Raw genomic sequence first — 11,848 nt, forward strand, 5'->3', positions numbered from 1 at the left:
CAGGCCTCACCACAATCAGGGCTTCCGTGCGTGCGGGTGCCAGTCAGCTCCAGGCCAAGCTGGTCCACGCACCAGCAGTCGCCGCTGCTCTGGTCACATTGCATCTTGCGGTAGTAGCCGTCCTCATCACAGCTCGGGATGAAGATACCTGGGTGGGACACTGGCAGCCTCAGAGCCTGGGCTTGAACAGGGACCGGGTAGCCCCAGAGCCTGGCCAGTGCGGTCCTGACCCCTCAACAAACCCAGAGGCCCAGGGCTCGTTTCTTCGGGCCCTACTGACTGGAAACAAGAACCTGCTTTGCTGAGCCACCGGCTCAGATGCGTGATAGCCTCGCTGCCCTCAACCACTCCACATCTCTGCTGCTCCTCCGGTCGCCTGGCCCCAGCCTGGAATACCTAAGCTTCTTCCCCAGCCCCTGAATTGGAACTGCCTTAGGGGTCCATACCCTTTCCTTAGGACCCCCAAATTCTGGTCCTCTGCCCACCTACAAGACATCTTCAGAGAGATGGGGGCTCTGACCACTTATTGGGGAGAAGAGACAGAGCAACCTGAGGTCTGAATTTGGGGCCTGCTTGGGGAGCAGACAGCAGGTGGGGGCTTCCTGGCCAAGGTGGGGCTCACAACAGGCCCAAAGGCTACTGGGCCTGCAGTCAGCGTGACTCGTGGGTGCTTCCCGTGCTGCGGGCTAAGTGTGCTGGTGAAACAGCAGGCTGCTCTGGAGGAGCTGCAAGGCCCTGTGTGCGCCGCTTCACCGATTCTGTCCCCGCAGCTGTCACACTCCAGTCACAGGGGACCTTCTTCAGTGGTTTTCTGAGAACTTTGAGCTTCTTCCAGCCCTCATTCTGTACCTATCTGACTCTTTCTCCTCCCTATTCCTCCCCTGGAACATCAGCTCCCCAGGGGCCCCTGCCGATCCCTCGGGCTCACACACGTCCCCTGCCTTCTCTCTCAGCACCTACCGCGCTTCTGTCTCCTTGGTGCATTTTCCCCAGTTAGTCCATGCCAAGGCTCATGAGAGCAGGGACCCCATCTATGTTGCCCATGGGTTCCAGCCTGGGCCAGATTTGCTCCCGTGTCCCCCCAGGGATCTGGGGAATACACTGTGGGTACCCCGAGCAGGCTCCACTTGGACTCCACACACAGGCTTGCTGACTTACACTGAGTGGAAGGTTCTAGGGCCCCTCTGTATCCCAACATCTAGTCCCCAAATGAAGAATCATAAAACTGATGTTTAAAACACTCTTGCCAAGTGGAGAAGAGGGAGAGCGTGGCCCACCATGGGATTTAAACAGGAAAAAACTTGGGGATGCACACTTGTGATCTCAGCATTCTGGGAGGCTGAGACAGGAGAACTGCAAGTTTAAGACCAAGCTGGGGCAACTTAATGACTTAGTGAGACTGTGTCTCTAAATAAAAAAATAGAACAGGGGCTGGGGACGACGCTCTGTGTGAAGGCCTTAGGTTCAATCCCAAGTGGCACCCAAAACAAGCAAAACCAAGAAGTCCATTTCCCTCTCATCCTGGGCCAGGACTTCCTCTGGGCTCATCATCTGACCTGGAGCACCAGGGTCTTGAAGGGGCTCAGGGCAGCCCCCCACCTCTTCCTCTGCCCTTACCTGGCTTCTTCTTGACAGCCTCCTGGATTTGGATACGTTCCAGCTCGGCCAGGCAGGGTGGCTCTGTGGGGAGAGAGGTGGCCTGAGGGCTGATGGAGTTCCCAAAGCTTAGGGACCCCAGCAGGGGCTCTGCAGGGTGAAATATTGGCAAGGGCACCCTAGGGTGGCTGCAGGATACACCGGTCCCTCTAAAGTTCCCCACCCAGGGCAAGGGCCCTGCAGGAAGAAAACTCTCTTCCCATAGTGAGAGGAGGCCACCTCAGTGGAGGCCCAGCAAGCACAGGACTACCAGGCCATTAGACAGAACTACCAGCCAGAAGCAGCCAGCTGCTAAGCTCCAGCCCCACTGCATGCACCTTAGGAGCCTGCCCAGCTTGCAGTAAGGACAGTCCTAGCCCTGCACAAGAAGGCTGCTCTACAGAAGGCACAGAATGCACGGGCAAGGCCAGGAGCAGGGCGACTGGGGTGGTGCCCGGCAGGGAGGCTGGCAGCGGGAGGTGTAAGACCAACCCACACACTTGCATTGCAGGGACTTCATGGGCTCTGTGCCCAGGTACTCTCCATTCAGTCTCACACCAGTCTCCAAGGTAGGTACTGCTACTTCCCAATTCAAAAGAAGAAACTTAACTGGGAACACTCTGATCACTTGCCAGGGCCACAAACTAGCACGAGATGGAGCCCCATCCTTGGACTTTGGCCTCGGACAGGTCACTGCTACAGCCAGAGGCAAGTCATGCCTGTACCTCAGCTCCTGGCCAGGAAGGTCAGTTGGCCCCTGGCACCTCAGTCACCCATCAGTAACATTTGCCTCTTGGCCTAGATAATCTCCAAGCGCATGGTTCTGGCCCTGGGCAGATAAGGTTTCTGTGGATTTAAGACCAAGGATCGCCTGCCTATGTAGTCATTTACTGGGGGCAAAGATGCAAGAGGTACCCAGAAGTGGAATCACTGAGAAGTGAATGCAACTTCAGTTCTAAGACCCCCATTCCTGACTCTCTGAGAGGCCTTAAAAGGCACCCTGTAGTGCTTAAGCTTCAGGACCCACAGAATCTGGATGCCCCTGGTGCCTGCTGCGAAAGGGAGTTACACACTGGCTTCCTGGGCTAGAGAGAGAGAAGTCAGTGAGGGTGCAGTGTGGGCCTCTGGGAAGACTCAGGCCTGGCTGGGGCCTGGGAGGAGCCGCGCTGATGCAGTGACGGTAGAGCCACACGGCCCAGGCTGCTTACTCTCCCTCCAGAAGCAGAAGCACCACTCAGCGGTGGACACGCGGCCATCCTTGTAGGTGTCGCAGGAGTTGAAGAAGGGGCGGATGCAGACCTCATACTTGTCCAGGTTGATGGTGGCCAGCTCAGACTGGTCTAGGAAGAGGTCGGCACTTGTGTCCAGCTTGGAGAACATCCAGCCAATGGCATCCTTGCAGCTGGCCCCAAGGCTCTTGTCCAGTCCTGGGGAGCAGATCAGGATTCAGACCGGCTCCACCCCGTCCCTCCATCCCTCCTCTTTGTCCTCATCCCCGGCCTCTTGATGGGGCCAGGCAGCCTGGAATCGAACCATGAGAAGCTCAAGAATGGCCAAGATCCTTTGCCCTACTGTACATCAGCCCCATGTCTCCACCACCCAAATCCTGTTCTCAAAGCTCTCTGAAAAAGTAATTACTTTGTGTATGTGTGATACAGGGGATCAAACATGGCCCTGACCCACACACTAGGCAAGTGTTCTACCATGGGGCTGCCTGTCCAGCCCCAGAAATAAGGAGCTTTTTACTTTCTTTTGGCTGCTAATTTGCAGCCCGAGCTCTTCCAATCCATGTATTCATTTGCTTTGTTTGCTTTGTCTTTTTGTTTTTATTTTGGTACTGGAGATTGAACCCAAGGCCTTTGCACTGAGCTACATTCTCAGCTTTATTGCTTGAAACAATGTATTGCTAAGTTGCCCAGCCTCAGCTTGAGATTGTCACCCTCCTGCCTCAGCCTCCTAGAGTGCTGGCATACAGGTGTGCACCACCACACCTAGCTCCTCCACCCATGTTAAGAGGTCTTTCCCACTTGCTAGCTTTATGCTTCTTGTGCTGGTTGATCTAATTGCTCCTTTTTGGGGGACCCAGCTCTTTTGGGGATCTATCCTGAAGGGCTTAAGCAAGGGTGGGCTGGTCCATACACGCCCATCTCCTCAGCCCCCTCCTTCCTGTACCTCCGGCCGGGCTGGCAACACTGCTGGCAGAGCCGTTCTGCTTGGAGTTCTCATGAAGGAGCTGGAACCAGTCCCGCAGCCGATCACCCAGGTCGGCCAGGTCCTGGCCCGTGCAGGTGTCTGCAGGGGGCAGCACAGAGAAGGGTGAAGAGGGGAGTTAGGGGGTGAAGCAGCAGCCTGGTTTCAGTTGGGGATCTGCGATGGTATAGGAGAAGGGGAGGCAGAAACCAGGGCTCAGTCTCCTGGCCTCTCCCATCTTCCACCCTCAGTAAGTCCCTCCTCCCATCACCCCAGTGTCCCTATAGCCAGGGCTGAGGCCTGAGACCTGAGGCCTGCTCGTCAACCAGGCCCAGAACCTCACAGGCTTCTCAGGCCTTTCTTCTCCCCTCCCGCTCTATGAGCTTCTGTCACCACCCTGCAACCCAAAGGAGGTGCTGGGCCCTGCAGGGAGGCCCCCCCAACCAGCACACTGGTTACCTGACTTGCCATCAGTGGTGGAGGTGGCAGCCTGCTCTGTGGGGCAGGGGCAGGGGCCCTGGCATCTCACTGTCAGCTGCTTGCTGCTGAGGCAGGCCTGCTGCTCCAGCTTACACTGCAGGAGAAAGGTGGATTGATGTGGAGCCTTGGGTCTCCTACCACGCAGCCCCACTTTCCTTCCCTGGGAGCAGCCTGGAAGGGCCCTGGGGTGCACAGAATTGAGGCTCAGCAGGCCCAGGAAGGGAGGCTCAGGGCCCAGTCCTGGCTGTGAAGACCGCTGGGGACTCCAGCTGACCCTGCTACTCTCCCTGAGCCTGTCCTTCCCCTCCTCCCCATGCCTCTGTCCCTACCTCCCTATCTTCCTGTGGTCTCCTGCAGGCCCTGTCCTCAGCTCTCAGTCACCCATCTACCCCCCACACACACACACACAAGCACACCAGGCATGCTTCGCCTGCTTTGGGCTGTGCCCTCTCAGCATCTTCCCCTGCCCTGCTCAGCCCTGGTTCTGTGTGAGGCTCTGGGGAGGCGGTGGGCCTTGCCCCGCTGTAGCACTGTGCGCCTCCTCACACTGCTCCAGCAGGAGGATCTTGTGTGTTGTGTTGAGTGGAGAACACCAAGGCACAGGAGGCCCCGTGGTGTGTTGGGCCTGGGGACGGGACAGAAGCCAGACCTACCGCAGACCCGCACGTTCCCACAGAACAAGGAGACCTTGAACCACAGCTCCCTGAGCACAGGTTGCTTTGTTCTCTGGGACATAAGTGCTCTCTGTCCTCCTCCCTATCAGCTCTGCCTCCTCTTTTGCCGCCCTCCAGCCTCCTAAGTGCTGCCTCTGCCCAGACCTCTTGCTCATCCTTTCTCTTCCCTTGGGTGACCTCACCCCCTTGGCAACTCTACCTTGTCACCTTGTCACCAAGCTGTTCATTTTCTTGTCCATTTATTTTGAGGTACTGAGGATTGAGCCCAGGACCTCCACACTGAGCTACATCCCCAGGCCTCCCCACCTTTAGTGACAGGATTGCTAAATTACTCAGACTAGGCTCAAACTTGCCATCTTCCCACCTCAGCCTCTCAGAATGCAGAGACCACTGGTGTGTACCACCACTGCTGGTCAGCTGACTTCACCCTAAAAGGGCCCCCAGGCCCTGAAAGTCAACCCTAGCCAACTGGCAGTGCCTGCCCAAACACAAGCAACCTCAACGTCTCATTACTCATAGAAGCATTTGAGATTAGCACCTACGTTCTGTGGCACTCTGAAGTCTGTGAAATGCTTTCACAAATATCATCAAATTTAATCCTCACAGAAATCCCAGAAGAGATCCCCCTGACTGCCTGATCTTTGCCACATCTTCTCAAGGAGGATTAGGTCCTCCTGCCAGTGTGCTCCTGCTACTTGGGGATGCCCTGCCCATTGGCATCTTCAAGCAGCACCTGGTTGGCAGTGCTCCTTCTTCCAGAGCCCCTCACCTCACTGCCCTTGTAGTTCCTGACCATGTGTCTTTCTGGCCCCAAGGTCAAGGACACGGTCTAGGCTCTGCCTCTCAGGTCACTCTGGCCAAGGCTCAGGCATCCTTCTGATGCCCTACACTGCCTGCTCACATCAGTCCTGGGAGTCCCTGGGGAGGCCCCAGCCAAGCTGTGCCCTCTGCTCCCTGCATGGCCAGGTGCACCCCCCTCCTGGTATGGCCTGCTCCTCACCACTGAGCTGTACGTGTGGCCGTCAGAGCCGCAGACGGAGGCCAGCTGGGCCATGTGGCAGGGTTTGCAGATGGAGTCTTTGTTCCCATGGAATTTCAGGGTGGGCTGCTTGATCCTACAGGGAAAAGGGTCAGGAGAAGGAGATAAACATGAAAAAGGGCAGGAGGAAGTTTGAGTCCTGTCCTTACAGGACAGCAGACTATAGCAGGCCAGTGCCTCTGTGTTCCTGCCCACCCTGGACTCTCCTCCGGTTCATAGAGGTGGAACCAACTGGGCAGGGTGCAGACCCCAGCTGCCCTAGTCCAGAGTCTGGTGAGGCCTTTGGGGAGCAAAGCCAGCTCTGACATATGAAGTAAAAGGAATCTCGCTTCACATGAGGGATCAGCCCATCAGAGGTCACAAATCCATGGCACTTTGGGCCACGTCTGACTGCAGACTGATTTTGTCTGACCGCCAAGGGTAGTTAATGTTATTTTATAATCAGAGTTATTTGACAACATTTGTATATTGGGAGACTTTAAAAAAAATTAAAAACACTTGGATTCTTGGGCCTCCTTAGAAAAATGGAGGATTTGAGGATCTAGTCCTGTACTGTCACATAGAGAAGCAGCTACTCCCCTCCACCCCCAAAGGCCTGGCCTACCAGAGTGGCCTGTCACCAAGCTTTCCCCATGCCAACCCCCACATGCATCTAAGAACGCAAGTCGCAGCTGGATTCAGGAGAGGGGAGGAAATGTGAGCCATTCCTGGGTCCAACAGCTGGCAGGATCTTCACGGTGGGCAGGAGCTCAGGCCTCTGCAGATCGCCCTCGCCCCTTCCTTCTCTGTCAGCCCCAGAAGCCCAACCCTAACTATCAAATCATCTGGTCTAATAACCTACTTGTCTTAAGACGCAAATACCCAGGCTGACAGAAGAGGTGTGACTTTTCTGAGTGTCTGGCATAATTTTGGGGGGAGTGGCTTCCTCCTTGCTCTCTGTGATGGTTTAGGCTTCAAATGCCCCCCTCAACTAGTCTCATCCGAGTATGGAAGGTCACTGGATCAGGGGCACCATACTCAACAGTGGGCTCACCCGTTGGTGAGTATACAGTGAATGCAGCCTTCAGAGATAGGCACTGGCTGGCGACAGCCCCTGGCAGGGCCTGGAAGGGTATGCTCTGCCTCTGGCTCCTCCCTGACTGCAGCGTGATAAGCAGCTTGCCTCAGTCACGTCATTTCTGCTTTGGAGCCAGCCAGCCATGGACCAAACCCACAGAAATTGTAAGCCAGAATAAGCCTCTAAGTTTCAGGCATTCGGTACTTGGTTCAGGGATGGAAAATCTGACTCACATACTCTCCCTTGATGACCTCTTTCTGGAAAGCCAGCTGCTATGTTGTTCATGTTGGGGACAGGCAAAATCCCTATAAGGAGGCTCGGGTGATAGGAGCTGAGCCTCAACAAAGAGCCATGAAAGAGACTCAGAAGTGACTCTGCCAGCCCCAGTCAAGACCAAGATACACAGCCCTGTCCTGCACCATGACTCAAAGCTCACCACAGACCCCAGGCCAGAACCATCTAAGTGCTGGCTTTCTTGCCCTCAGAAACTGTGAGAGATGACACACACTGGTTGGGTTAAGCCACCAAGTTTCATGTGACCTGGTTGGCAGCAGTAAGCACTAGTGCAGGGGACAGGTCAGCAGAACATGTCCCCAGGGCTGACCCCTGCACGGCCCCCTGGGCCTCACCTGTGCTCCAGCTTCTTGCGGCTGATGCACATGGCCCGCTGGTAGCCCTGCGCAATGCACACCTTGTGGCGACTGCACTTCACCTTCTGGCAGGGGTCCTTGGTGGTGTCCAGGGCTGCGGGGACACAGTATGAGGACACACGTCACATGGGAGCTTCTGTCCTGGGAGGCCCCTCCCTCCAGCAGCCTTCAGTGGCCTCATGGGGATCTGGCTGCTTGGTGAGACCCCAGGCCAAAGCCAGCCTCGTGCACAGGTCTCTCTTCCCAGCTGTCCATCCCCTCCCTGGCTGGGAAGGATGTGTTACCTTCATCTCCTTGCTGATTGTCCTCCCAGCTCTTGATGTAATCATCCTAGAAAAGGGAAAAGAGAGTGGAGAAAGAGAGGACAAACGACTGCATCCCAGAGCCAGCCCCACTGCCACCACGCCAGTGAGGACAGGCCTAGGCCACTGTGTCCACATGTAAATTGTTGCCATCCAGGTGGCTTCCCAGATGACCTCTGTCCACCTCATGCCTCTATCCCCCTAGACAACTACTGTCCCGAATCTCAGCCTCTCCTGAAAGGGCCTTACTTCCTCACCCCATGCAGGATGCTGACAGGGAGGGAGTTGGGGTACAGGAGCTGATAGATGGGAAGGGGAGGGGGTATGAGGCTCCAGGGAGGCTGCAGGCCCTGGAATCCAGCAGTACTCACCTCCACCTCCTGGAGATGCGACATGGCAGCAGGCATAGCACATGAGCAGAGAGGACAGAGAGAGAGAGGTGGGGATGTCAGTGGGGGCCCCTCAGACCATGAAGTCCCCAGGCACTGCAGGCTGCTTGTGGCCAGGGGTACTAATGGTCTTTGACTGCTATGGAGGCAGATATTCCTGTATCTACACCACAGAGAGCTTTAGGCTGGCTCTGGGGACAACAGGGTGGGGCTCACATCTTTTGAAGAGTGATACATGCCCACCAGCTCCAGCCCCACCACCAGGACACACGTCTGAGGAGCTCAAAGGGTCCTGGGGCCTAGCAGTGCCCCAAATTGCTGTGCCCTTTCTTCTATAGGGTCTCTTCCTGGGCAGGCCCTTCCTCCTGACACCTGCCCACCCTGGGATTGAGGTGGAACAGGGCTTTCTCTTCCAAGCTGCAGGGGGACTGCTTCACACTTGAGGTCCTTTCCTACCTGCCAAGCTCAGACTGAGTGGAGGGACACCCATGCCAGTGACAATGGATTTCCCAGTTACCATAGTCCAGCTTCACGTCTTGGATCACAAGAAGCTGAGGAACCCTTGAGAGTTTACCCAGCTAGATGCCTCTCTGTGAGGAGTGGCCAGAGGGGAATGACCTGGCCTGGGTTCTGTACCACAGAAGCCTGGTCTCTGCTGCCTGCAGAGCCCCCTCCTCCTCTACACCTCAGGTCTCTGAGACCTGAGGTATGACGAGACCCACCCTGCTCCATCCAGCTGTGGCCTGAGGACCTGCTCAGTGAGGGCCAGTGTTGGTCAGTGTGAAGGGCAAGAAGAAGCTGGATGTGGGCAAGAGGGGATGACCCAGGGAAAAGGCAGAGGGCACAGAGGGCAGTGGGGCCAGCACAGGTCCAGCCTTCTTGGGGAGGAGCCCGCTGTTCTCTGCTCCCCCTCCTGCTGCCACTCCAGCTCATGGCCCCTGACCTAGATCCCAGCCTCACAACTCCAGCACTTCTGGATTTTTCCCCTTCCTCTGAGGGGAGACAGTTGCTGAAAACCAGCACATAGCTCCCAAGCCATCAAGGTGGAGGCTGGGCCAGGCAGGCAAGGGCAGGTTCCTGTCACCCAAGAGCCACAGTCCCAAGGACCCTGAGTCCCACCCCATATCTGTGGCAAGGCACAAGGTATAGGGCAGAAGCCACATTGTGGAGTGCATGAGGGTAGGCAGGGCCAGGCACCTGGCTGTCTGGCCAGGGGAAGAAGGCGTCAGTGGGCTCCTGGGGGTGTCAGGAGGGGCCTTGCCCAAGGGCTTTGGAAACCCAAGGCCCCTGGGCTTCTGCAGCCTTCCTCAAAGCTGGCAATCTCAGAGCATGTAGGGATGAGGCCTCCCTCTGGGACAAAGGCCAGAAAGGGCCAGAGCCAGGCAGGCACATGTCTCTTGGATGCACAGCATTGCGTCCGGGTATGTGCCTGACACGTGGCACATGACAAACATGTGCTGCATGTGTGCACGTCCTCATCTGTGCGAATGTGTACTCACGCACACTTGAACACAGCGTATGAGAACTAGGGCACCCGCGTGAGGCAGCCCACTAGCACCAGATGGTTCTTATCAGAACCGAAGCAACAAAACTCCAGTCTGTGAGCAGCCCACAGCTTTCACTGTGGGCGCTGAGGCCCGCCCTTGGGAGCAGCTTTCCTGCCACTTCCTCAGTGGTGGGGAGGCAGCAAGAGATGGCTGGGGGAGCAGAGCACGGCAGGCTCCTCCCCAAGAAGGCTAGACCTGTGCTGACCTGGCCGCGCTTATGCCCTCTGCCTTCTCCCTGGGTCATCCCCTCTCGCCCACATCTGGCCTCTTCCTGCCCCTCACACTAGGCAGCCAATGTCCCCCAGCCTTGGGCCAGGGAGCAGGCACAAGAGGCTCAGGCGGGGCTTCCTGGAGCCCCCAGGACCCAGTTTCATCACAGGGCTTGAGCTGAGCCCTCTAGGACCCCGGGCAAGCTTTGGAGGCAGCAGGCTCACTAGTCCCATTGTTTGGGGCCAAAAGAAGCCAGCTCAGCACCAGCCCTTCTCCTCCAGGTGTGGGAGACAGGCCAGAAGACCAAGGGACTGAGGTCAGGGTTACAAGGAGGGAGTGAAACAGGAACTCATGTCCACCACTGGGGCCCCTCCACCTGCTGCCCATAGGGAAGGGGGGAAGGGTGAAGAGGGAGACAGGGAGGGAAGGAGGGACTCCCGACTGAGACAGGGAGGGAAGGAGGGAAGGGCCTCAGGGCTGCTCGGCATCCTTCCCCTCAGCAAGGGTGCGCAGTCTTTGGAACTCAGGACAATTGGCTCTCTGATCAGGACCAAGGATTTTTGATTAGAAATTCAAGGGACAGAAAGGTAGAGTAGGACTTTTAAGAAAACAGCAGCTCCCTGGGGACCCAGCTCTGGCCCCAGACACAGCTGGTAGGAGCAGGCCTGGCCTGGCCTGGCTAAGCTATGCGCCCCTGCTGCACCACACAGCCCAGGAGGGTGGAAGCAGCCAGCCTAGGCATGGAGGCCCCAGGGTGGCACCTGATGCCAGCTTCTGCTGCCTGCGGAGCTCAGTACCTCTCTCCCGGCCCTGCCCAGAGCTCCAGGAGACACAGGAAGCAGCACACCACACACCAGAGCTGTCAGGGCAGCATAAGAGACCACAGGTTCAGGAGAAGGAAATGGGGGGAGAAAGGTAAGGGGCAAGACAGGCCACTCCGAGGACCACAGGGAGCAGTGGGGTGGGCACCATGGGAATGGCCATTTGGGCACCTGCCCTGGGGACATATTTACTGGCCTTGGAGATCAGGTGGGGGCCAGCACAGGTCCAGGATGAAAAAGAGGTGCTTATGGGCAAGTGTGAACCAGGCAGCCAGGATAATTTAGGGTGCTGCTGAGGTTTATTAGTGGCTATGAGAAATAGCAGCAACGGTGTAGCGTCTTCTCAGGAAGAATGAGGCTGCCTCAAGGCTGGCTCTCCTCTGTCATCCTCAACCCTCAGCTGACAGAAGGGTTCTCAGGAGCCCCACTCCTGTGCCCTAGGGAACTGGGTCAGGACCCAGGCTCAAGGCTGCCAGAGGAGCACACAGGTCCACAGGTTAGTAGAACCAGCAGGGCCACAGAGTAGACAGGTGAGAGAAACTTCCAGAAGGTATAGATGAACATGGCTTATATGGAATGGGGTTTTTAAATCAGTCTGACAGCCAGGAGTGGTGGTGCAAGCCTCTAACCCCAGCGCTCAGAATGCTGGGGCAGGAGGATCACTGTGAGTTCGAGGCCAACCTGAACTATATAATGAAACCCTGTCTCAAGAAAGGGTTTGTCAAATAAGACAAAGTGAGTCTTCCCTAAGTAGTTTGTATTAGCAGCTCAAAAAGAAAGAAAACATTGGGGCTGGGGAGATGGCTCAGTAAGCGCTTGCCTGGCAAGCCCAAGGGCCTGAGTTCAATCCCTGG

General features: G+C 56.7%; 1 protein-coding gene across 1 annotated transcript in view; it reads right to left on the reverse strand.

The window, feature by feature from the left end:
• Spock2 (SPARC/osteonectin, cwcv and kazal like domains proteoglycan 2) overlaps positions 1–11,848 on the reverse strand; it is a 22,126-nt gene that overhangs the window by 1,039 nt on the left and 9,239 nt on the right. Inside the window, exons 2-10 of the mRNA XM_004624373.3 lie at positions 8,399–8,407; positions 8,010–8,055; positions 7,705–7,819; positions 5,980–6,094; positions 4,285–4,399; positions 3,808–3,927; positions 2,844–3,062; positions 1,618–1,680; positions 11–148 (exon numbers count right to left, since the gene is read on the reverse strand). Coding sequence (XP_004624430.1) covers positions 11–148; positions 1,618–1,680; positions 2,844–3,062; positions 3,808–3,927; positions 4,285–4,399; positions 5,980–6,094; positions 7,705–7,819; positions 8,010–8,055; positions 8,399–8,407 — 940 coding nt within the window. The remainder of the gene's footprint in view (positions 1–10; positions 149–1,617; positions 1,681–2,843; positions 3,063–3,807; positions 3,928–4,284; positions 4,400–5,979; positions 6,095–7,704; positions 7,820–8,009; positions 8,056–8,398; positions 8,408–11,848) is intronic.

The sequence above is a fragment of the Octodon degus genome, unplaced genomic scaffold (assembly GCF_000260255.1).
Source record: "Octodon degus isolate 3935 unplaced genomic scaffold, OctDeg1.0 scaffold00005, whole genome shotgun sequence".
In the NCBI taxonomy this organism is placed as follows: Eukaryota; Metazoa; Chordata; class Mammalia; order Rodentia; family Octodontidae; genus Octodon; species Octodon degus.